This window comes from Chrysemys picta, chromosome 6 (assembly GCF_011386835.1).
Source record: "Chrysemys picta bellii isolate R12L10 chromosome 6, ASM1138683v2, whole genome shotgun sequence".
Taxonomy (NCBI): domain Eukaryota; kingdom Metazoa; phylum Chordata; order Testudines; family Emydidae; genus Chrysemys; species Chrysemys picta.
In genome coordinates this window covers 79,298,771-79,324,431 of record NC_088796.1, presented here as the reverse complement: position 1 = coordinate 79,324,431, position 25,661 = coordinate 79,298,771, and the positions used below count along the sequence as shown (strand labels likewise).

General features: G+C 40.8%; 1 protein-coding gene across 2 annotated transcripts in view; it reads right to left on the bottom strand.

The window, feature by feature from the left end:
* The window catches only part of MEGF10 (multiple EGF like domains 10), a 165,797-nt gene that overhangs the window by 6,491 nt on the left and 133,645 nt on the right, over positions 1-25,661 (bottom strand). For both annotated transcript variants that reach the window (XM_065599304.1, XM_005303051.5), the window contains 11 exons: positions 17,735-17,881; positions 15,512-15,646; positions 14,956-15,084; positions 11,330-11,458; positions 9,496-9,624; positions 7,046-7,174; positions 5,621-5,857; positions 4,219-4,346; positions 3,865-3,988; positions 3,049-3,093; positions 298-504 (listed from right to left, as the gene is read on the bottom strand). In XM_065599304.1, coding sequence (XP_065455376.1) covers positions 298-504; positions 3,049-3,093; positions 3,865-3,988; positions 4,219-4,346; positions 5,621-5,857; positions 7,046-7,174; positions 9,496-9,624; positions 11,330-11,458; positions 14,956-15,084; positions 15,512-15,646; positions 17,735-17,881 — 1,539 coding nt within the window. The remainder of the gene's footprint in view (positions 1-297; positions 505-3,048; positions 3,094-3,864; positions 3,989-4,218; positions 4,347-5,620; positions 5,858-7,045; positions 7,175-9,495; positions 9,625-11,329; positions 11,459-14,955; positions 15,085-15,511; positions 15,647-17,734; positions 17,882-25,661) is intronic.

The window sequence follows — 25,661 nt, the reverse complement described above, 5'->3', positions numbered from 1 at the left end:
GGTGTTTGCAAGCGATCAGTCAGTTATTGGCACAGGGGCCCCAGTCTAGGAACACTGAGCCTTGTCTCTGCTTGTTCTGAGTGCCACCCCTACTGCTCGGAGTTCCTCCCTTTTAAGGGCCCACCTCCAGGCCTGACAAGCACATGTGGCAAGCTGCAGTTGCTTGTGACCACAGAAGTTCCTTAACCCTTGTCTGGTTGGTGGGGCTCATCCGACCCACCACAGCTTGATTCAAAGGAAGAGTCTTGCGCGCTGTATCCTCATCACACACAGCCTAACAATGCAGTTTGTACTTACCAACTTCATAGACATTCTTGTTGGCTGAAGCAGAGTTGCTGATCTCTGCATATGGGGAGTCCCTGCGTGCTGGTGACTTCATTTCAACATATCCACATTCTGAGTTTTTTGGCAAAAGTGCTGGTGGATCTTTAATAGTAGCATATGGATTTTCAGAGCTACTTAATGAGCAGTTGCTTAAATTGTATTCTGAGTTCTTCATTAAATCTGACAATAGAAAAAATAGCACTGTAATCTTTTGAATGTGCTGCGTAATGTGTAAGCATAAATATTGTGAGTAAGTAAAGCAAAATAAACGTCTGTTCCAGAAAATGTTTGCCACCAAATAGGTCAGCTACTTTGAGTTCTGCAGAGTTTCTCATAAATCAATAAATATATAGAAACTTGTCATAATACTTCCCCAGATTTGTTTTACACAGTGATTATTAGAGTTACCGCAACTGCCCTGCTTTTTATGGGCCTGATTTTGCCTGGGGCATTCCTGCTGCAAAGTTCAACTCTCATTAAAGTTGGGTCTGGCACTAATTAAAGGTAATTTGCAGGATCAGGCTGTAACTGATAATTTTAGAACACATTTGTCTTTGCAGGTGCTGAACTCATGACACATAAATAACATTACAATTACTGAAGGGATTGAGCTAACAGACGATTCCTGTAATAATTGGGAGAGAACTGAAGGCAGCGTGCTTTTAGTGAGGGGCCATTTTGTTCTGCCAGTGCCTTCATTGGTAACCATCAAGACATGCTAAAATTTTCAACTGTTTTTCCTCAATTTCCCTAATAGTAGGGATGGAGGAGGAAAGAATGAGCAGGGGTCAGTTGGTTAGTCAGTTTGGGGTGTGGATAAGGGAGTGATAAAGGAGATTTGGGATGGAAAGTGTTTTCTTGAGCTGGGAAGACATTGTGAGAGTTTCTTCTGTCTTTGCAGATTTGCAGCCAAGACTTTCAGATCTGACTACTGAGGCTTGGTCTACACTTAAAAGTTAAGTTGACAAAACCACATCCCTGAGCACCATAGCTATGCCAACCTAACCCCCAGTGTAGATACAGCTATGTCAATGGAAGAATGTTGACCTAGGTACTGTCATTTGGGTGTATTCCAACACTGATGGAAAAACCTCCTCCATTGGTGTAGGCCGCATTTATACTATGGGATTATTCTGGCATAACTATGCACCTAGCTGTACCGGTATGGGCTCCATAGTGTAGATATACCCTGATTTTGGGTACGCAACTTGAGACGCCTTATAGGTATCTGACTTTCAGAGAGTGGACGGTCAGAACTTTTCAACAACCAGGCCCTTTTAAGGAGTCTCAAATGAAGCACCCCAAAATCTTTCAAGAACATCCAGAGAATCCTTCACTGCCAGACAATATCACATACTGAAACATTATAATTGATTCCTTCAATTAAATTATATTGTATTATACAAATGCTCTACAAAATAGCTGCTTTTGTCTATATACTTAACTCCCCCCATTTTCAGATGCCTGGGAAAAAATGAGCCTTCCAGTGAGACATGAAGGTGATGAGGATCGGGCTATTTCAGACCAAGGAGGGGAGCAAATTCCATAGCTGTAGTGCCCTGACAGACTATACCCTGCCAGCTACCTCTCTCATTTATACCAATAGGACTCCACCTCTGCTAATCTCAGCTGTGGTGGTATAGCATGGGGAGAGAGATGGTCTTTCAAGTATTAAGCCATTTACAGCTTTAAAGGTCAAAACCAGAACTCACAGCCAGCCGGGGCAGAGCATGGAACACAGGTTAAATTTACCAAGTGGGCCATCACATTCTGCGCCATCTTTAGTATCCAGATGGATCTAAAAATACAGCCCTAAGTAGAGAACATTACAGTTGCATAATCTTGATGTGGGTGGCAAAGACATGCACGACAGTTGCAAAGGTGGACATCTGAAAAGACCAGTTACAGCTTCTTGGCTGTAGGTTAAATAATAAAAAGGACCTGGCCATTGCTGCAACTTAATCTTCAAGTGGTGGAATAAATATTTCCGAAGGGTATGTGGTATCCACGTAATGTGCCCAAGCACTGCAGGCTCACTTGTGGACATAGTGGCAACCATAGGTCAGAACAGATGCTCTGTAATCTGAAACACTGTAGCATTATCACATTTAACTTTCACTGCAGTATTAACATGTTGCTGTCTTCTTCAACTTTTAACAGCTTACTGACATATAAAGGAGTTATATTCTTTGTCTTATTACTGCCAAACTAGAACACAGCTCTGACAGAAGTCTTCAGTTCACTCATGCGAGCTCAGTTGTGCCAGAAAGGCACAGCCTCATGCAAAGCTATATTATCCTCGCAGGGGTAACTGGAGTGTGATAGGGGGGAAACAGCTAGGAAAGGGTAATGGGCTACCTGCCTTTCACAGGATCCAGCAGGGGATTTAAGGGAATGATGTATCATCCTTCCAGAAAGGAAGAGAGGCAAAGAAAAAGTCTCTGAGGACTGCAGCCCACGTTAGCCAGGGGAGTTGCTTTATTTTGGTGTTACTCATGAGTTTTCTGTTTAACCAATAAATTGTGCCAGGAGGCAAAGGTCTGAAAGCTTTGGGTATTGCACTGGTTTCTTCCTGGGCTAGTGAGATAACCCATCAGCTTACAAAGAGTCACAGATTCACTGCACTTCATATATTCTCTTTCCACAGAAACCAAGAATAATTTTAAATAGGACATTAAGTATCTGTGTATTTTTATTTAAATGTGTCAGAAAATAAAAACTCACCTTTCAGGGATTTTCCCATATATCCTCTGTCAAGCCCAAAAGCACCTATGAAAAAGGAGAGTAACAAAAAACACAGAACGTTTTGTAAATCTAATTGCAATTCTCTGGGCAACCATTCAAAATCTCTACAGAATTGTTTCATGGCTAATTTGTGCCTCACAGGAGAAATACTCCTACAATGAGAGCACAGATTCACTGCAGAAGCAGTGTGACTGTACACCTATATACTGACTAACAATGTCTAGATTCATAGAGTTTAGGGCCAGAAGGAATCATTAATCGTTTAGGAGTAGCAGTCGTGTTAGTCTGTATCCGCAAAAAGAAGAACAGGAGTACTTGTGGCACCTTAGAGACTAACAAATTTACCACGAAAGCTTATGCTCTAATAAATTTGTTAGTCTCTAAGGTGCCACAAGTACTCCTGTTCTTTCATTAATCGTTTAGTCTGATCTTCTGTATATCATAGGCCATTAAATGTCACCCAGTGTAGACCAGGCCTAAGTCAAATAAAAGTCTAAGTATATTATGTTTACACAATTTCCTTTATCAACCAGACCTATTTTCCATAAAACCAACTAGATTGTCTTTAATTATATTCCTCTCTCTGAGGGTACTGCTCCACTGGTCAGCCTAGAAGGAGGGCCATGGCCTTGACCTCTCTATGCTCAATTTGGCAAGGCTAGCACCATTGGCAATGTTAGCTAGCTTCACAGAAGAACCAGATTGTGCCTAGACCTCACACAGGAAATGTCTGCTCTGCCATCCTTTAGACCCACACAGGGTAACACACAGCACCCTTTCTCTTTATTTCTTTACCAAGCTCATTGAGGTAGCCTCCATGTTTCCAGTCTGCAGGCAGTGTTCCCGTATAGTCCAGGACTGCACTCCGTTTTCCATGATCCACATTCTTAAGATTCACAAACAGCTGATTGTTTTTTGACTATTTCAAACAAACAAACAAAAGATAATGTAGACTGCAGCTGATTATAGATCACTAATGTTTGCACAAGATGATAATTGGGGAAAACAAAACTAAGTCCAATAAGGTAGTTTAAGAAATCAAATCTTTTATGAAAATGATTTGTTGAGAGATGTACCATGTAAAAGAAAACATTGAGCTAATACTGCTTGTTGATCTGCATAATGGCCACCACTGTTTTCTTGTTTTACCTTAGCAAGGGTCATCCTGTCCATGTTGTTGACATGAGGTGGGGTTGTGCACTGTGTCAGGGTGTGATAGCTAGGGTTGGAGAAGTAGTGGCTATTGGCATTCCCACCATTAGTATGAGGAATGGTTTCTGAAAAGAAAGGGAGAAGAAAATGAACAGTTTAAAGGAATGTGCTGTTGCCTTTTGAAGATACTTCCCTGAGACTCAGTCCTTTAACTCTTTTTTGCCTCCATTGTCTGCAACCTTGGCATTAACCAGTTTGCAAAAATGCTGACCACCAGCTCCACAACGTTGTGTGTGTTGCTACTACTCTGACTCCCCCTTGGCCACATTTTTCAAACATACCTTCATCTGCTCTAACTACTGCAACTCCTGGCCTCCCAAAGCCCCAGCTTCCCTAACTCCTGAAGTTTTGTGAATACAAAAAATGTGACAATATCAACCCAACTCTGAAACAACTCCATGCTGATTTCAGGGTCTAACTAAAAACTGCTCTCCTTGTTTTAAAACCCTTTATGGCCTTGCTCCAGCCTAACCCATGACTCCTGCCTCCTCTCTTCTTTCCACTCCCTTCACTTGTCTCATACTACTCTATTTCATTTCAAATCTCAGTGGAAACCATAGCCTTTCTTAAACCCTTTAAATATAGTTAGCAGAGGAACAGAAAAATTAACCCCATCACTGTATTACTTAACTCTGAAACATGTTTTGAGATACAATTTGCGTGAAAGATGCTAGAGAACACAGTTGTATTGTATGGTATGTGGTCAGCATTTTCCTTTGTTCAATGGTACACATTTCTACTAGCATAGATGGACTTTATATATTAAATGCATAAATTAAAGAGGCTATATTGTACAACACACAACAGTTCACAGCTATAGACACTCGGAAAGATTCACTCTGAACTATGACTATGTGCTGTTGACAGCTGAAAGGGGCTGCCATGGGGGGCTGTTGCTGTCCAGTGTGTCCTGAAAAGCTGAGTTGCTGGCTAGACAGGAGGGACAGCCTGCAGCAACTGGGGATACACAAATTCAGTAGATCCTTGAGAATCTCCCTCTTCGATATGGGGTACCTATGAAGCTCCATCCCCATGGAGATTAAAACTGCTCCCATTGGTGGAACTCCCAAGGGATGGTGTCACTAGAAACAAAAGGCACTAGAAACCCAAATTACCCTCCCTGAAAGCATAAACTTCCCTGATCATAGTAGCAGTTACGGATGCAGAAAGGTGCCATCTGCACCTCCTCAAGCCTGTGGGGGCATTTATGTAGCCAGTATATGAGCTTGATTAAGAGAGAACGAATAGTTGTAAAAGTTAAGTGAGGAACAAAACTTGCAATTTTGTTTCTCCGGCTGGGATTTACTTAGTCATGTCCCTCACATAGCTCTACTCCTACCTGAAATGGTGTAATCTGCATTGATGACCCTCATAGCGGGTGTATAGGTAACTGCTGGCATATTTGTTTCTTTCCCCTTCTGCTTGTGTCTATAAATAATGAATAGTGCAAGCAAGAAGAGGACAACCAGGACAAGAATAATGATTCCTGCGATAGCCCCAATCTGGTAGGAATCAGCAGGGATAGCAGTACTGGTACGGCTTAAACTGTTCAAGTTTCCTACTATGATCACACCAGCTGTAAAACAAGAAGAAATGAAAACACATGGCATAAATTCATACAAGAATTATAAAATGAAGAGCAGAAATCTGACTTCTATTCTTAAAGCTCTCTTACTGTATTCATATCTATATATTTTAAATATAGTTAGAGTTATGCCGAAAGCATTAGGAGTGACAGCCCAAGCCTTACCCGGCAACAATAATTCATGCAAATACTCTACTTTTATATGTCTATTTCATGTGGCTGAAAAAATAGCACTCTGCCCTCTGGCCAAGAAATACACAATGTTAGGGTTACCATATCTAATAAATAAAAAAAGAGGACCCTCCACGGGCCCTGGCCCCGCCCATTTCCCCAGCCCAGCCCAGCCCCAACTCCGCCCCTTCCCCGTCCTAACTCCGCCCCCTCCTCCCTCCCACTCCCAGCCACGCGAAAAGGACTGCCCGAGCGCTACCGGCTTCACGGTTTGCCGGGCAGCCCCCAGACCCTGCACCCCCGGCTGGCGCTTCCCCAGCGCAGCTGGAGCCTGGAAGGGGAAGCGCCCAGCCGAGGGCGCAGGGTCTGGAGGCTGCCCGGCAAACAGTGAAGCCGGTAGCGCTTGGGCTTCGGGCAGCCCCCATGCCTCCGGACCCTGCGCCGCCGGAGCCCGGGAGGGGAAGTGCCCGGCTGGCGGCTGGGGTCCGGAGGCAAGGGGGGCTGCCTGAAGCCCATAGCGCTGGGGCAGCTCAGCTCTTACACAGAGCCGAAGAGTCAGGGGAGGAGCAGAGCCGCCGCGGGAGGGGAAGTGCCCGGCCGGCATTTTCCCGGACATGTTTGTTTTTTTGGCAATTCCCCCTGGACGGGGGGTTGATTGCTGAAAAGCCAGACATGTCCGGGAAAAACCGGACGTATGGTAACCCTACACAATGTACAAAGTACTTGACCCACCAGCAGCTTTGTATGGCATTATCAAGTACAACGCTGCAAAAGATATCATCATGTGCTGTGTTAAAAACAAGCATACTGTCCTAACTCACGATCCTTCCTTCCTCCAGCAAGCTATCAATAAGTCATCGGATGGATTAAGACTCATAAGTATAAATATTATTAATGAACAATCTAGTCATTTAAATACACATCCCAGAGGGAATTCATTATTTATGTACATATGATATCTAAGAGAATTTACAGTACTTTCACAATCATTTTATTGCATGTCATTACCTTGATCACACCTTGCTCCTTTCCAGCCTGGGCTGCAATAACAAGTTCCTGTGATGTGGTCACAAGTTGAGTTGTTCAGACAGTCACATATTTGCCGGCAGCCATAACCATATGTACCTGGGGGACACTCTGTGCAAAATAATAAAAAAGAAAATGCACATCTTCATATTTGAACCTATGAATATGAACTCTGTGTGTAGTAAATGCTACTGAAATATTTTGTTACAGATACACAGTATTAAGCACCCTAAAGATTTGCCATTGTAAAGCAGGTACATTTTTATAAGTGACCAGCAGGTGGCAATGTGTTATTGGTGCTGGGACTCTAGGAGGGAAGAAAATATCTTGTTTGTTTTAAATGATTTCCTATCTGGGAAAACAAACAAAATATTATGTCACATGTGGATACCCGGGCCTGATTCTCCACTGCCCAGCTCCTTGTTTACATCTATACAAAATGAATGTAAATTGTCTCCAAATCATAATGGCACAGGTTTAAAAGGCCACTTATGGTACAAGGCAGTAGAGAATAAGGCACCATGGGCTAGATACACAAAGAAACTTAGGTGCGTTGATGCTAAGCATTGCTATAGGTGCAGTAATACAGTGCTGATTAAAAGTCTCTCTTTAATCATGTTATTAGCATCACTTTACTGATAGCTTTGGCTTTTTTTTATATTGCCACCATACATTTGTGGCTTGTTACTTTATTGTAACAAAACTGGATTACAAAAGTGTAATTCTTTCAGACAGGAATTGGCAAACCTTTTGGAGCTTAAATTTTGTGAAGTTCTCAGACTTTTTCGGAAGGGGAGGGTGGAAAACTAGTTTGCTTTCTTAATTTTTATTTATGTATTTATTGCAATTTAAGTCCATGTTTTATTTCCCCCCAAATTAGAGCTGATCAGAAAAGGGAATATCTATTACATGGAAAATTCCAACATTTAAATATTTGATTTTGTTCCAAATCAAAACAAAAAGCCAAAATTTTGAAATTTTCCACAGAGCTGAAATTCAGAAACAATTCTATGAATTAACATCAAAACATTTTGTTTCAATAATGTCAACATTTTATAATATAAAATATTAAATATAATTTGTTCAGATATGCTATATTAAAATCAATGCTTTAATTAATATAAAACTCAAAACAAAATGAATCAATATGCTAAAGTCAAAACAAAACACTTTCACCTCATCAAAATGAAACATTTGACATGGTCAAAGTGAAACAAGAAAGTCAGAATGGTTTGTTTTGAGATTTTGCCATTGAAAATTCCATCAAAATCAAAACATTCCAGCAAAACATTGAGATTTCGATAAAACTGCATTTTCTGAGAGAAAACTGTTCTGTCAACATTTTTTGACAGCTCTACACAAAAATGTTAGTTAATTTTACAAAACCAACATCTGTTATAATATACCTATCTATCCTATCTCATAGAACTGGAAGGGACTCTGAAAGATCATAGAGTCCAGCCCCCTCCTGCCTTCGCTAGCAAGACCAAGTACTGATTTTGCCCCAGATCCCTAGAGTGGCCCCCTCAAGGATTGAACTCAGAACCCTGGGTTTAGTAGGCTAATGCTCAAACCATTGAGCTATCCATCCCATCCCCCCCCCCATACCTAATGGGAAGCCTGTTCTACACATGTGAAATTGAGCCCTGTGCAAAGGGTCTACAAAAGGCTTATGTACCAGTCAAGTGCTAATTAAACACTCAGAACAAGTGAGATTTATACAGTGGGTAGGCCCTGTGTTGATCTTCTGAACTGGAGCCAATTTGGGGGGTAATATGATGTATTAGGCATAGACGCACCACTCTCCTGACCCTGCCAAAAACTAGGCCAACACAAGTGTGAGCCTTTGGGCCTCGTTCTTCTCTCTCATGTAATTCTACTGAAACCAGTGAAGTTAAACTGGGGTAGAACTAGTATGTGTGAAAGGAGAATCAGGCCCTAGGTATAGAAAATATAATGTGCCTTATATGCCCCCCTTTGGTAACTCTTTTGACTTACATAGAGCTATTCCAGGGATGAATTTGGCTCTCAGTCTTCCGGCTATTATTTTCATCAGGGTGTTATGACGGTAATAATTTTTTGGATTAATTTGTTATTTTTGTACAGTTATGGACATTTTTCTAATATTATGTCAAAGGCAACTATAGGTAGCCTAGGACAGGAGCTTTTTAAAGGTAGCTATACATGTAAATAAACAATCAAAAAGATTTAAAGAAAGACTATAAGTCTGTCTTACTAATCTCTCAGGCTTTCATCAGATGGAGAAACAACCTTAACATCACAGGTCCAAATCCTGTGGTCCTTACTCAGGCAAAACTCCCTTTGAAGTCAGTGCTGTTTTGTCTGAGTAAGGACTCACAATCACAGTATTCGGTCTAGGGAGTTTTGCATTTGTTCCTACTATGCACAAGTATTTTCTGCTTCCTACTCACTCTGTTCACAGTGTTTCCCCATGAATCCTGTGCGGCAGGTGCACTGCCCCAATATGTGGTCACAATCAGCTCCATTCTGACACTGGCATATTAATGCACAATCTTTGCCATAAAACCCCAAGGGACATCCTGCAGTGCAAAGGGGAGGAAAAAAAGAGAAGAGAATCTTCTATGAGGAATATACAAGTATTATTATTATTTATTAAAAATCATTTCTATAGTGCCACTAATTTATACAGGACTTTATAAAGATAATAGATGAAGAGCTTCTCTGCTCTGAAAAGTTTACTGTGTATATTAGACAAAAAGACAAGACAAAGTAACAGGTAAGGGAGGATGCAGGGACTGCTGCTGATGAGAAGAAGATAGGCAGGAAGGATTGCTGGAATGGGAAGACATTTTAAGGAGACATTTGAAGGAGAAGGGAGGGGGGACTTTGTGCAAGAGCCCAGGAAGACTGTTGAATGATGAATGAATCTTTGGACATATTTTCTGCACAGTTGATGTTGAAACATTAATGAGTAAAAATATTGCATCTCAGCTCCTCACAAAGGTTCCATGTCAGTATGAAGAAGACACATCACTGCAAACAGATCATTATTCACCAGCAGGAAGCAAAAGAGCCATGATAGCTGACAGCTGAACCAATACAGTGAATGTCTTCCACAGCATTATCCATATGGCCCCATAATATGTGTTATCTCCTGCCGCTCTGACATTGTGCTATTGAAAAAGGAGTGCAGTGACTTTAAAAAGCAGATTTCAGTGGTACTTTGCTGAGATCAAATATGATGAGTATACCTGACTTGAGCATAAGCCAAATAATAGCTATAAATGTGATCATAGGATACCTGTAATGGGGAAAATAAGACAACATTCCTTCAATCAACAGAAAAATTATCTCAAACTTTGCATGAACTATTGCTCAGCACTCATATGCAGATTTCTAGTCACAACACTTCCAATATCTAATTCATTAACGTAAAGTTCTTGGAGAGAGATCTCAGGTATTAAATGTATGAGTCACCCAAAAACAATTCTAGAGTAGAGTATAAAACAGTGACCTGATGAAGTTCCGATTCTGGTTCCAGATAATATAAATAGTCATGCCAGTACCTAAATTATGTGTTGGTAAAGCTTGCTCCCTGTAAGCTAATGACTAGAGAGATAGGGGACCTGGGATAAAATCACTTTACAATACTGTTGAGGAGAGGAATGTGTCTCTATGAATCACTGTCATGAGCAAACTTGAAGCTATTCACTTCATAGGACTTGATTCAGCCCTGGGTAATGCTGATGTAATTTTGGGTGCAGAGTGCCCAGTGGCAGAATTCCTCTCAGAGAAGGTTTTGGGTGGGGAAGGAGTACAAGATAACTGCATACTGCCTTTTTGTCAGGGCCTAGCAAGTGCTGCGTCAGAAGTGTATAGCTCTGGCCAGGTTCGGAGACAATGTCTGGACACCTGGGAAAGCATTCATTCAGCACATGCACATGCCAGCTTCTGCCGCTGAGACTCCTGTGGACTCCTGGCTGTAACTGAATGTTGCCTTCCTCTGTAGGAAACCCAAAGGGAAGGCAATGGTGTGAACATAGCCTATCCTCCTCCAAGGGTGAATTCCCCCTCAGATGCAGCAGTCCCAACTAATATAGGTGGCTACAATTTTCATCGTTTGTACCAGCAGAGGTGACATGAGACACATCTTCTGGATTAGAATGGCATAACAGTGTTGGAAAAATCAGTGAACAAAGAGGAAGTATTAAAAGAAATGAAGGAAAATACTGTTACTAATTGGTAGTCACACAACAAAATAAGTAGATCATAAGAGTCACTTACTCTGGGTACAATAAAGGCCAGTCCATCCTGGAGTACATTTGCACTCCCCATCATAGGCACTGCAGTAAGCTCCATTATGGCAATTGCAGGTGTGAATACAGTTTGGACCCCAATGGACAGGTGGGCAAGCTAAAATATCCCAAATCAATTAATTAATCTCATCTGGTAAAGACACAAAGCAGCACTACATACAAATGTTAAAACAGTTCTTTTCTACCTTCTTCAGTCTGATCAATTTCAACCAAATAGTTTCCTAGCTTTTTCTTGAAACTAACTAGTCTTTTACGCTAGATAAGAACAAATGAAAAACACAAACTGGAAAGAGGAATCAACGTGTGAGATCCTGATCTCAGTACAGTACTATGTGGCCAGTATCACTGGTTTCTCATAGTTCAAAAGGGAGAGTCATATAAATCAGGTTTTTTGATTGATTCTTCACTGGTTTCCAGTGACGGAAAATAGTCACCCCTCCTGAAGTCCACTGAACTAGATGGAGAGGTTGTGCATTCTAATCCTAGCATAGGAGGAGAATAAACAGGGAGAGAGGGAAAATATTTGTACCCTGGCCCAGTTATCAATTAAATCCCTGTATTCCTCTCCCAAAATGTAATTTATGGCTGAAGCAGGATGAATCAGATGGTTTAGCTTTAGTTTCTTGATTTGAGGCCTCTGATTTATTCACTGGTCCCCAGCAGACCATGAATCAATATAATCCTTCCAACAAACAAATCATTATAAATAGGGTCCTACAAAATTCATGGTCCATTTTGGTCAATTTCATGGTCATAGGATTTTAAAAATCATAAATTTCATGATTTCAGCTACTTAAATCTGAAATTTCTTGGTGTTCTAATTGTAGGGGTCTGGACCTCAAAAGGAGTTGTGGGAGGGTTGCAAGGTTATTGTATGGGGTGGGGGGTGGTATTGCTACCCTTACTTCTACACCGCTGCTGGTGGCAGTGCTGTCTTCAGAGCTGGGCGCCTGGGCAACAGCTGCCGATCTCCAGCCGCCCAGCTCTGAAGGCAGCGCAGAAGTAAGGGTGGCAATATCACAATCCCCCTAAAATAACCTGTCAACCCCCTTCAACTCCCTTTTGGGTCAGGACCCCCAATTTGAGAAATGCTGGTCTCCCTCATGAAATCTGTATAATATCGGGTAAAAGCACACAAAAAGACCAGCTTTCACAGAGGGAGACCAGATTTCATGGTCCATGACCGTGAATTTGGTAGGGCCCTAATTATAAACAATAAAGTAAGTGAAGGTTCTTGCACATACAACCGCAGTTGCAAATATTATTGGTGCAGGTTTGGAAACTGCTTTGAAAATGGTACATTGAATGAATTTGGTACTGAATAGTATTAACAGAAAGAATGGTAAAATGTCTCCCTAAATGCTAATTATTATATGTAAATAGCACTGTAGCAAAAGAAAAGTTACATGTATATATGAATAAATCAGATCCCATCGAGAGCAGTGAGTGCTGTAAAAATGACCTCTTATTTTTTGATTAATTACTCTTCCAAATTTCTATTTTTAGTGTAAGTAAAGAGTTTTGTCATTTTTCATTGTGAAATCATTAGCTTTAAGTTACTTTTCTAAATTTAAACACAGTCTTGTGGAAACAAAGAATTACTATTTTACAGGAGAGAAGAAACAAATTAGGCACTGGAGCTTGAGTCCTGATTTTGACTATGTTAAGGGTAAGATAGTGTTTTCCCCATATCATATTCTGAGTTGGCTGTCCAGAGACCTAATTAGCTCTTCCAAGGCAGTTGTGTATTTTACTAAATGTCTGCATTTGCAAAAAGCTTTATATCTGTATAGCCTGTATTTTTGGGAAGTGTGGCCACAATTCAAATTTCGTTTTATTAAGGGAAGAAAAAAACATTTGCAAGAAGTATCTTCTTCCTTAAATCTCAGTCCATTCTTTTTCTGATGTTTCCATATTAGCTGTGAAGAGTAATGATGATTTTTTAAAATTTCTGCATGAAGTTAGTGGTCAGCCAAGAAGGAATGTCAGGTCACATGCAGAAAAAGGCTAAGGGGTTTCATGAAGGCCACCACTTCAGATAGAAATTAATGGAACCATTATTTTCCATGAGAACTGACGGCCTTTGCACAAACCAAATAAACTTCCTCTCTTGTGGTCACAAGCACAGCCTTAATAGATGCCCCCATTCATGCTGTTGGCATAATTTTATTGCATTGCTTCTGTAAGTACAACATCCTCTCAAATACTCAGACCCCAGAAAGGAGGTAAGGAGTTGAATACAACAGAATAAGAGTCTGCATCCAGTGAAGAATTTTGCCATTGACTTCATTAGGTCCTAAGTTTTATTTTGACCAGTAATAACAGCAGTGGGAGTTGTGGGTGTTCAGTGCCTCTGAGAATTTAGCCAATGGACTTTTTTTTCCAAATTGATGAGACTTTGCATTGTACTGAGACACAGCCAGTTAACCTGTGCTAGTCAAACCGTAAGTAATGTAAATTAATGAGACAGGTTATTAGGAGATGCATCTCCTTGGAAACTGAACAGCTTTCCCACACCCACAGCTCAACATTTTCTGAATTCTGACATATCGGTGTCTGAGACTGTCCCAGTGAAGCTATGTATGTACAGGCTACAGGATTGGGCCATCAAGTTGCTTTTATACTAGGCCTTGCTACCTATGAAAATGCTTGTGTCAGAAAACTAATGCCAGTGATTACTGATTCAGATAGACCCGGCATAGGTGTCAGGAGGAAGCCCATAGTTAATATAATAATGGATTGTACAAATCATAAGAAAAGTAAAATGTTGATAAAATTTCCCATTGACTTCATTGGTGCATGATCAGACTAATCTACAGACTGAACAACAAGGAATAGACTGTCATTGGAAAAAATATGCATCAATGAAAGCTACATCAATAAGGAACAGAGAGAAATCTGTAAAAATGATGCTAAATCAGAAGCCAGATTGCAAAAATCAAACCAAGAAAATGCTTTGAAAATTTAAAATGTTTAAGAAGAGGAAGGATGGTCTTGTGGGTAAAGGCACTGAACACAGGAGATCTGGGTTGTGTTTTCAGCCCTACCACAATCTTCTTGTGTGATCATGGGGAAATTACCTAGCATCTATATGTCTCAGTTCCCCATCTGTAACATAGGGATAATAATAATGAAATAATACTCCCATAATTTAAAAAGTGTGCCCTGAGGATAAATTTGTTAATGTTCATAGGGTGTTCACAATACTAGAGTGATGGGGGCCATGTACGTAGCTAGACAGAGAAGGAAGTGCATGACTGTTTAATCATGAAGTTTGAATTTTATGATGATGAAACTGCTATGCAAATGTTCAAATGGTTTTTTTATATGGGATTTGAAATGTAAAGTAGGTAAATATCTCTTAACCGTATAACATAGGAATCCTTATTTATTTATTTATTTATTTATTTATTTGATCTTGTCCATCTCTTTTTCTTATAACAAACCAAACAAATTCTAGGTGCCAATACAAGTCCTTGTCATTTATCAGTTAGTTATGAAGTGTTTCCTCAACATCAAGAAGAAAATTAAAAGGAACTGAACTTAGTCTAATTGTTTTAACAAGATATCTCAAAGAAAAAAACTGGTACTTACGCTGAGAGCAGTCACTGCCAATCCACCCAGGGTAACATTGACAAGATCTGTCAATAGGATTGCATGTTCCATTGTTGGTGCACGTGCAAATTCCAGCACAATTCTTGCCAAATCTCCCACTAGGACACACTGTTAAAACATTTTAGTGAATTTTTCAGTAGTTTACATTTGTATTGTTTCCCTAATATTTGTACTTGAAATCTGAGGTCTTGGATCAAGAAAATTCCTATTTAGTATAATGCCAAAATAAATGCTGCTATAAATGCAGTCGAGCAAATTTATATTATTTATTGTACAGCTATTTCATTTACCTAGAGGGTTCTTTTGATAATGAACATATCTCCACAAATAGAATAAAGGTATTTTTAAAACATTACGAGCTATCTTTTCAACCAACTTCAACCTGGCTTCAGTTTCTACATTTACAAACTGCATGTACAAAACCAGAAACCACTTTGGGATAATGTGATCGGATAAGTCTAGAATGCATGGAATGAAAAAAATTGCCACACTTGGTCACTGTATCCATTGCAAGGGTCTTTATTACAGCATTTACCTTCATTGCAGAGGGCTCCTGTGAAACCAGGTAAGCAGTCACAAAGTCCAGTTACATGATGGCAGGGACCACTGCTGTGCACACACTGGGGGCATGCCTGGCTACAACGATGTCCATAAAACCCAGGAGAGCAAACTGAAATCAGAAAGAATATACTGTCATTTCCTCTTGCACTTTCTACCCCACAATGATCTATTCCTCTTCAACAACTAAATGGGTTAACAGTTAACCAGTTCAGTGCTGCCTTCCTGTCACTTCCAGTTCTGCTCCATTTACTAGGTGCATACTTGTTGAACTAGTGGTTATTGTTATTTATCTAGTTCCAATGAGTGCTTAATGCCTTGCAGATATCTAAGAAGATAAAAGACCCTACCCTGAGGAGCTTACTACAGTCTGGTTAGTAATTGGTGACATTCAGGCACTTGAAAGGATGCTGCCACAATGGACTACCATACAGTAGTGGCAGTGAAGAACAGCATTGAATGTGTTAAAGCCTATAATGGCAGTGACTCAAATTCTGGCCTGACTCACATCCTGAGCAATCCCACTCATGTCAGTGGGGTTGCACAAGTTGGGGTTGCACAGTGGCAGAATGTGGCCTAGCCATGTATTCAGGCTATATTTCACACCAGCCAAACAAATACAAACAAGAATGTGACTCAGATCAAACATATTTCTGTTTAAGCAGAGAATGAGTAATAACTTCCATGAATTATGTTTGAAAAATATGTAGATTTGAAAATTAAAGGATAAGTAGTTGGAAAAAACATTAAAACACAATACAGAGGCGAATGGAGTAAGATAGTTGTATCCTTAATAGGAAAGACTTTACCCTAAGGCTTTGCTATTATTGACTTCTCATATTTTTTCTCACTTGTTGGAAAAATCTAAATTACTTCAGCCCACTGCTGTATTGGCAGAAAGGCACAGTTGTAGCGTGTTTTCCAGCTATTCTTTAAATTAGCCAGTCGCTGCATTCCTTAACACAGTGCAGAGAGCTACACATCACCTCTGTTTTCTACACAACTTGAGACCAGAAACACTGAGGCCTCCAGTTAATTTTTATGCCAATGGTACTAGTCCCTTCTTCAGCAGAGCTATATCACCAGCCACATAAAGAGACTGAAAGAAAAAAGGCCTGCTGCATGGAATTTCTCTTTGTTTCTCTAATCCCTTTGGCACTTATTTCCTGATAAATTAGGATATATTAGGTAATGCTTTAAGTTTAGTGTCTGCTGTACAGCAGCAATTACTATTTACCAAAGTAACCTGGTATATTTTCACTATGTTAATTTAGTTCAAAATTCAGTCTCTTAAATGTACACTTGATACAGTTTACTTGGTCAAATCCCTCTGGAGTGCTTCACCATTTTCAAGTGAAGCACTGTGTCAGTCATAAGATTTTCCTGTTTACAGAAAAAGCATTTTTGTCATTGGGCCCTGATTTATTTGTGTGACCATTTGTCTCCTTGGTCTCTAGACTGTGCAGGAGCGATTGGTTCTGAGAGCCATTTGAGTGCTAAACTGTGGAAGCCACTACACCTTTGTTATACCCCCAGTTCCAAATCACTAGGAAGGTTTACATTTATTTAACTAGTAAAAAGACAGGAGACAAAGGATAGGAATAAACGGTCAGTTTTGAGAAAGGAGAGAGGTAAACAGTGGTGTCCCCCAAGGATTTGTACTGGGACCAGTGCTGTTCAACATATTCATCAATGATCTGGAAAAAGGGGTAAACAGTGAGGTGGCAAAATTTGCAGACAATACAAAACTACTTAAGATAATTAAGCCCAAAGCAGAGTGTGAAGAGCTACAAACGGATCTCACAAAACCAGGTGATTGGGCAACAAAATGGCAGATGCAATTCAATATTGATAAATGCAAAGTAATGCACATTGGAAAACATAATCCCAACTATATATATATATAAAATGATGGGGTCTAAACTAGCTGTTACCACAAGAGAAAGATCTTGGAGTCATTGTGGATAGTTCTCTGAAAACATCCATTCAATGTGCAGTAACAAGAACATTATGATTACTGATGGGAATTATTTGATAACTGTACCTAAAGCACATGTTTCGTTTCCCCTTGTATATTAACACAATTAAAATGCAGAATGTGGGCCTGTTACATCATATATTGGCAAAACCATATAGAGTTATATGATACACATATTTTAAAAAGGAAGAAGGGAATAAAATCTTAAAGCATTGTCCTTACTTCTTTGACAAGTGGTGCCTCTGTATCCTGGTGCACATTCACAGATTCCGTCATCTGGAGAGCACGAAGCTCCATTTTTGCAGTAACAGGACAATGAACAGTTTGGACCCCATTGACCCTCGGCACACACGCTGTCACAATGTATACCTGCAAGCCATTAAATACACAGAGATGTCACCAGCAGCACCAGTAGTCAGATTCTATAGACCACAGATAACAAACGGGGTGAAATCCTGGCCCCATGGAAGTCAAGAGCAAAACTCTCATAGACTTTAATAGGATCAGGATTTCATCCCATTCTTTAATCTGGCTCTTCTCCCTGCTTCTGCCTTTCCTGGACTCCACAACACTGGATCCCTTTATATTCCCACTTTGATTATTTGTGTGCAGGATTTGATCCTAAGCTCTACAGCAGGAAAGCATCGCTGCAGCTCTGCTTCCACAGAACATATGAGCTACAGGAGATCCTACCTTCAAACTTCATTCCTGCTGAGCTTTTAAGATCTGTAAAACTGAAGTTAAGCCACAATGATTTAGGAACTCTTCAGGTGCTTAGCTTCAGCTTAGCAAAGCTTAAGAATTCCACAGGGCTGAAGCCCCCAAGTAGCCAACCCTCCAGTATTACAAAAGTTTTTGGTGTCTCCCATGACCTTTATAAAACCAGGCCTTGTCCACCCCTCATTTTCACCATGAGTATGTTCTGTTTACCAGCTGCAAAGAGAAAGGAAATGGAAAAGAGCAAAATAATCCAAATGCGGCATACATGGCTTTTGGTTCCTCTGTAATGATCATTCCAGATAGCAGAAGTTCATTGTCACTTCTTTGTGAGGAAAATATACAAGACAAAGCAAGCTACTGCTGAAACTTCTCTTCTGAATGTAAAAATTCTTAAGGCCTGAGATAATTTCATGTAACAATAGTGATCAGGACAGGGAATGACTTCTAATTAGTGGTGAGCTGATTACCACTAAGCCTCATACCAAATGAAAAAATGTAGAGCACACAAAAGGTTTCAAAACACACCATGTGAGCATTCCAAAATGCTTAGCTGCAACACAGTACTAAGGACATCTGTCATTCAGTATTTTGTCTGGTTTTGGCACAAAACTGAATATAAAATTGCCATGACCTGAACCCCAATACAGAAACAGGCACAAATCATAATATGAACTGGTAATTAGAATCATAGACATTTTTTTCTTTACAAACCAGCAACCTTAAATCTAACTTTCCTGATTTTATTTCTTTTCTACCCACTTCTGAAAAGTCCCCCGCATGTTAAATGCCAGTAAGCAACTACTGTGGTACTCAGACCTTATTGTGTCTACAGTACTTTGCATTAGCAACTGACGATTACTGTAGTGCCACTATTGAATGAATCATTTGGCTAAAGAAAAAATGGACTAAATCCAGCCACAAGTACGACTTGCTTTAGAAGTATTTCCAGCAAAATATGGTTCTGGTCACTTACTGTCAGACTTTTAAAAAAAAGGGAAAACAGTTTCACGTGATATTTGAGAAAAATCTTCTAAAAAACACTGAAAAGTGAATATCTAGTGTTAGTGAAATGCTGAAAATCCTTGAAAATAAATGACCTTATTCATCCATACAGGCACAGTGTCATTCCCCTCCCCTCCCAGCCCCACAACAACTGCCCTGCAAACTGCCTGAATCTAATTAAGGAATGAGCACCTCTCTGGTTAGAGGAAAGGTGAATCTCCAGATTCTTAAATCTTTGGCCTCTGTCAAAAAGGGGGCTAAAACAGTGCCAACGGTAGTGAAAACATTTTTCTATTAGAATCCAGATACAGGTCACCTAACACCCATAAGATAATAACAACCCTTTGATTAATATTGACCTGAAAAGAATTTTTATTGCCATGAGGTGAAAGAGTTCCTGTATCTTAACAATACCACCATCACATTTGATTTTTTGCCTACATAGGTATTTTGATTGTCCTGCTTTTATCTACAGTTAAGACACAAAACAACCAGCTTCTCAATAACTTGGGCCAATATTTTCAAATTTGGGTACCTAACATTAGACAAATAAGTCCATATTTAGGCACCTAAGTGGCCTGATATTGAGACATGTTAAGGACCCCCATTTGAAATCAGTGAGAACTGTGGGATTTTAGCATGTCTGAAAATTAGACCACTTTAGTTAGATGCCTAAATATGGACTTATTTAGGAACCCAAATTTGAGAAGCCTCTATGACAGTGTTTTTCAAAGTTCGGGTTAGCGACCCAGCGGCTCTGGTCAGCATTAAAAGTCCCATGGGTGGTGCTGCCCAGCTAAGGCAGGCTAGTGCCTACCTGCTCTTACACCACGCTGTGCCACGGAAGCGGCAACAGGGCTCCGCGCGCTGCCCCCGCCCCAAGCACTGGCTCCACACTCCCCTTAGCCAGTTCCCAGACAATGGTAGCTGGGGGGGGGGGGCGGTGCCTGTGGGCAAGAGCTGCACAGAGCCATGTGCGCGCCTCCACCTAGGAGCCAGAACTGCTTCTGGCTTAGGGTGACCAGACAGCAAGTGTGAAAAATCAGGACGGGGGGTGGGGGGTAATAGGAGCCTATGTAAGAAAAAGACCCAAAAATCGGGACTGTCCCTATAAAATTGGGATATCTGGTCACCCTATGCTGGCTGCTTCCAGGGCGCAGGGCAGTCCGCGGTGCCAGGACAGGCGGGAAGCCTGCCTAAGCACCCCGGCTGCGCCACTGACCGGGAGCCGCTGGACATAAGCCCTTGCCCCACACCCCACACCCAACCCTCTGCCCCAGCCCTGAGCCCCTTCCAAACCCAGAGCTCCTCCTGCACCCTAAACTCCTCAGCCCTGGCCCCACCCCGGAGCCTGCATGCCCGGCCCAGAGCCCTGGCCCCCTCCCACACCCCAACCCACTGCCCCAGCCCTAAGCCCCCCCAACCCGGAGCCCCCTCCTGCACCCTAAACTCCTCAGCCCTGGCCCCACCCCGGAGCCTGCATGCCCGGCCCAGAGCCCTGGCCTCCTCCCACACCCCAACCCTTTGCCCCAGACCAGAGCCCCCCTCACACATCCTGAACCCCTCATTCTTGTCCCCACCCCGCAGCCCTTGCCCCTGCACCTCAACCCTCTGCCCCAGCCCTGAGCCCCTCCCACAACCTAAACCCCGCATCCCCAGCTTCATTGGTGCGCGGGCATCAACAATTTTCTTCAACTGGGTTCCCAGAAAAAAAATTTGAAAATCACTGATCATGACAACCATGCTATGTGGGGACATTAGTGTAGAAGCGGCAGAGTCCCGGGCCCATAGGGTCAATGAGGTTTGGGGGACCCAACCTGAGCCATGGAGGAACAAGAAAAAAAGACAAGTCCTTTCCCCCTATAGTGGTCAAGAAGATACTTCCATGAAGAAAACTTTAAAGATTTCCTTTTTCTTATCCTCTTCCCATGTGTTTTCTGATGGGTGAAGGTGATCAGGTGGAGAATTATTTCAGGATACTTAGCAAAGGAAAAAACATAGTATCTCAGATACTACTGTCCATAACTATGGGCAAATGTTGCATTTTTAATGGTGACTGCTGTATTTGGAATTGCAATTTGCACAATATAATGCATTGAAATAATTCTGAACTTTCCATCCGCTTCATTATACAGGGAATTTCATTATATCTAAGTTCAGTATAAGCAAAGCAGGTTCCACTGTATTGGGAGTTGGGGGCATGTATAAGCAGAGAAGTACATATACTAATTTAATGACATATTGAATCTCTATCTACATATTTTAAAATATCTCATCTATTAGTTGTTATTCAGAGGAACACAAAAAAGAACTTAAAAACAGGAAAATTTAGTTTTAATTTTTACATCTGTATAACTTAAAAACTAACTTATTTTTGAGAGAAAGGTAGAAATTTCAAAAAGATTAAACAAAAAAGGCAAAGAATTCTCCAAGCTCTGATTTTGTATACTACATTTCAGAAAAGAGAGCTAAGCTTTATAGCAAAACTATGAACTGAGGAAAACAAGATTTTAGTGGGGTTTGCAAGAGATGTTTTGACATAACCAGTATGACATGGTGATGAACAATTTGATTTAAAAATGTGTATTTTCTTTCTTATCCAATAAAAGTATTTTTGATAAGTTTGTGTGTTGCTTTTGATCCTGATAAGGAGATCTGTGAAGAAATGTTTTTGCCAGGGCTGCGGACAAAGAGCTCTTTGATTGCTTCCACAAGTTGCTAGGCAATAGCTGAATGGTCATGATAAACTTCAGCTAAGCAGCTCTGAAGAAATGCTCATGCATTTAATGCCCAGTGCTTTATGCCAAGGGCCTCACATCTAAATCAGCATTCCCTCGGCATCCGAATTGCATGACTGAAGTAAATAATTCTTTTGGGGTATCAGTGTTTTCAGCCATACTAGCAGAATGTTTACATACTCCATACACTGTACTTTTAATATTTTGAGAGTAAGTGATCTATCCAAATCAACCTACATTGAAAGCTCATGGCTTATTTATTTTGTCCTTTAAGAGGAAAATTCCATAAATAATTATTTCTGATCTGTAGTGACACAGGCAAAACTATTGTTCCCAGACACTGAGCATGCTTTCTAGCTTACCCACCCTCCATTTGACTGAGGAAAATAGTCCAACATACAATAAGATAAATATCATACTACTATGCCAGTGTATTTATACCCTGTATGGCATATGGAGTCTCCCATTATATCCTTAAGGAACAGAGTCAAGACCTGTTTTTAACCTACTATAACTCCTATACACTGGAGTTAATTCTGACACAGAACACTGCATCTGAGAGCAGGATCAGGCCCTCAAAATGTTCCATAAAATCTTGGCCTTCCACTGATTTCAATGGGGTGCAGGATTTCATCCCTTGTTCTTATTCACATGAGAAACACTTTTCCTTAAACTTACAATACTTCAGTTCAAAAGAAAGCTCAGACACCTGAGAGGGAAAGCAGGTGCACCCTATAATGGAGAAAACCAAGGAAAGCTTCTCTAATTCTTTACTAGATGAATGAGTGAACACTGAGAAGGGAATTAGGTTGGGGTGAGTGCTTGATGGAGAGAGCACAGGGTGCAGAGGTGGACAATCTCAATGGGGATATGGTTGTTGGGGATGCCTTCATTGTCTCCAGCTGAGAAGAGTGGGAGCCCTTGATCTCCAATTAGGGGAAGCTGGGGGAATAGATAGAACTTCAGTGTCTCCAACTGGAGAAAATACAGGATCACAGATTTTCATATCAGTTCAGACCATTTGGAATTTCAATTTGCACAACGTAATGCATTGAAACAATTCTGAACTTTCCATCCACTTTATTATAAATGGAATTTCATTATATCTAAGTTCACTATAAGCAAGGCAGTTCCACTCTATTGGGGGTGGAGGGGAAAGGGGCACATATAAGCAGACAGGTACATATACTGATTTGTATCTGGGGAAGGAATAAATCTCCAGCTGCTTTTGTAGAGAGCGAGCCAGCACCAACCTTTCTACAAAATCCCTGCTGAAACAGGCTGGTAGCACACATCTTGTTTATTTTATTAAAGGATGAGCCCAGTTACTTCTAAGATTTCACAGTTTTTAGTGGGTGATCTTTTCTTTTCAAGGCTCTATTGTTTCGACACACTGCCACCCTGTCTAATGATACTTAACTTTTCAGTTATCAGATTCTGAACAGCCACAGGAAAAAGAAATAAAATAATGTTAATCTATTGAAAGTTTGTTCTTAAAAAGAAAGCACTATCGCCTCTGTATATAGAAGGAGTCAGAGTGCACAACCCCAACAGGTCTGGGGACACAATGAACTCACTGTAAAACAATATGGGACAAAACAAAAAGTGTTATTTAACAAAGGCTTTATCATACCAGGTGTTTTGGAAAATAAATGTGCTCTTTATCATAGTGGAGAATTATCACAAATGTGTGGCAATTTGATTTATGGTGATGGCTGTCAGTATGCTATAGCACTCACTGAGATTGCAGGGATAGGACTCAGACCTTATGCTTCCAAATTACAGACACCAGTCAATTGAGCAAAACAAGAATCTCCTTCAGCTGTCAGCAGTATAGTGCCTATGACACACAGCTGGGCATTATAATTCCTTCAGGGCACTAGTGCTATACACACCATTTATTACAGTAATCTTTTTAACGAGTCAGTGATCCTCTTCTCATCTATGCTGAAATGGATCATTTTTTGCTGTTAATGTAGGGAGGGAATGGCACAGAAAAAAAAGACACAAAAGATATCACACACTACGGGAGGAAAATCGATCTAAGCTACACAATTTGAGTTACATTAGTAGCGTAACTCAAGTTGGCGTAGCTTAGATCTACTTACCACGGGGTCCACGCTATGCTATGTCAATGGGAGACGCTCTCCTGTCGACTCCCCTTACTCTTCTTGTTCTGGTGGAGTACCGGAGTTGACGGGAGAGTGATCTGCGGTCGATTTAGTGGGTCTTCACTAGACTCACTAAATCAACTCCTGGTGGATCGATCGCCGCAGCGCTGATCCACTGATAAGTGGAGACAAGCCCACAGTATGCAAAAATGCATACTGAATAAAAGATAGACAAAGAGAGAGAGAGAATTCAGGCGTCCCAGAGAACCTGCTTATTTACATCCATGAGGCAGATTTTGATAATTATGGCAATTCACTTTTCTATTCAATAACAAGCGTGGCTCCCAAAGTAATGTCAGGATCACATGGTAAAAATACAACACTTCCTCATTACAGCAGACACATATGGTGACAGACAATCTGACTAGTATCAGCAGGTGTCCAGGTTAGGGAAAAGCCACCAACATCCTGTCTGGCATAACATATGGTTGAATACTGTACATGTTGCTGGCATAACATAGACAGGAATTATTGCATCTGTCTTTTCCATAAGCCAGTGCTATTGTTTTGATATACATAGCATATTTCATAATCCCCAGCACCACGTAAGCCTTAAATTGATTTTTAAAATTGCATGTGCAGTATCAGTATGACATGGTATTACTTCAGGGTCTCCAAACATCTAACAAAATAGTGTGCAACATAGCAAAAGAATAATGTGTTATCACTAAGAAATAAGGCATATTTTAAGTTGTCTGAAATAAAATCTTGTGCTTTTTACACTGGTTCAGTGGAATGTCTTGGCTTGCTACTGCCTGGATTTGCTAATTTTACTGGCCTGCTCCAAACTCCACTTTTTTCATGGCTGTTTGTGGAAGAGGTGAAATTAGGGGATAAGGATAATAGCTTTATTATGTGACTGAAGTTGCTGGATAATGATTATTGAGAGGAATAGTGCATAGTGTCCAAGCGCATTAGGTTTAAAATGGAAGTTTAAACTATTGTTTGTTTTAATTAGATATAGAGTACCCAGAGCTTAAGATGAGAACTGGAAATACCAAAAATATATACATATGTAAATTAACGTGCATGGACACATTGCACCAAATTTAATGGTCACTATTTAACAATAAGGGGTTTGTGTGTGTGTAAGGCTTGGTCTACACTAAACCCCCAAATCGAACTAAGGTACGCAACTTCAGCTACGTGAATAACGTAGCTGAAGTCGACGTACCTTAGTTCGAACTTACCGCGGTCCAGACCCGGCAGGCAGGCTCCCCCGTCGACTCCGCATACTCCTCGCGGCGAGCAGGATTACCGGAGTCGACGGGGAGCACTTCTGAGTTCGATTTATCGCGTCCAGACAAGACGCGATAAATCGAACCCAGAAGTTCGATTGCCTGCCGCCGAACCAGCGCGTAAGTATAGACAAGCCCTAAGTCTCTTAGTTTTAAGGCTCTCTTATTTTAAAGCACATTACTCTTTTCCATTGTCCTATTTATTCTTCTCCATCCAAATGAAGACATTAAAAAATATCAGAGTGAAAGATGGCAAGGGACCGAGGGTGGGGCTATGCAC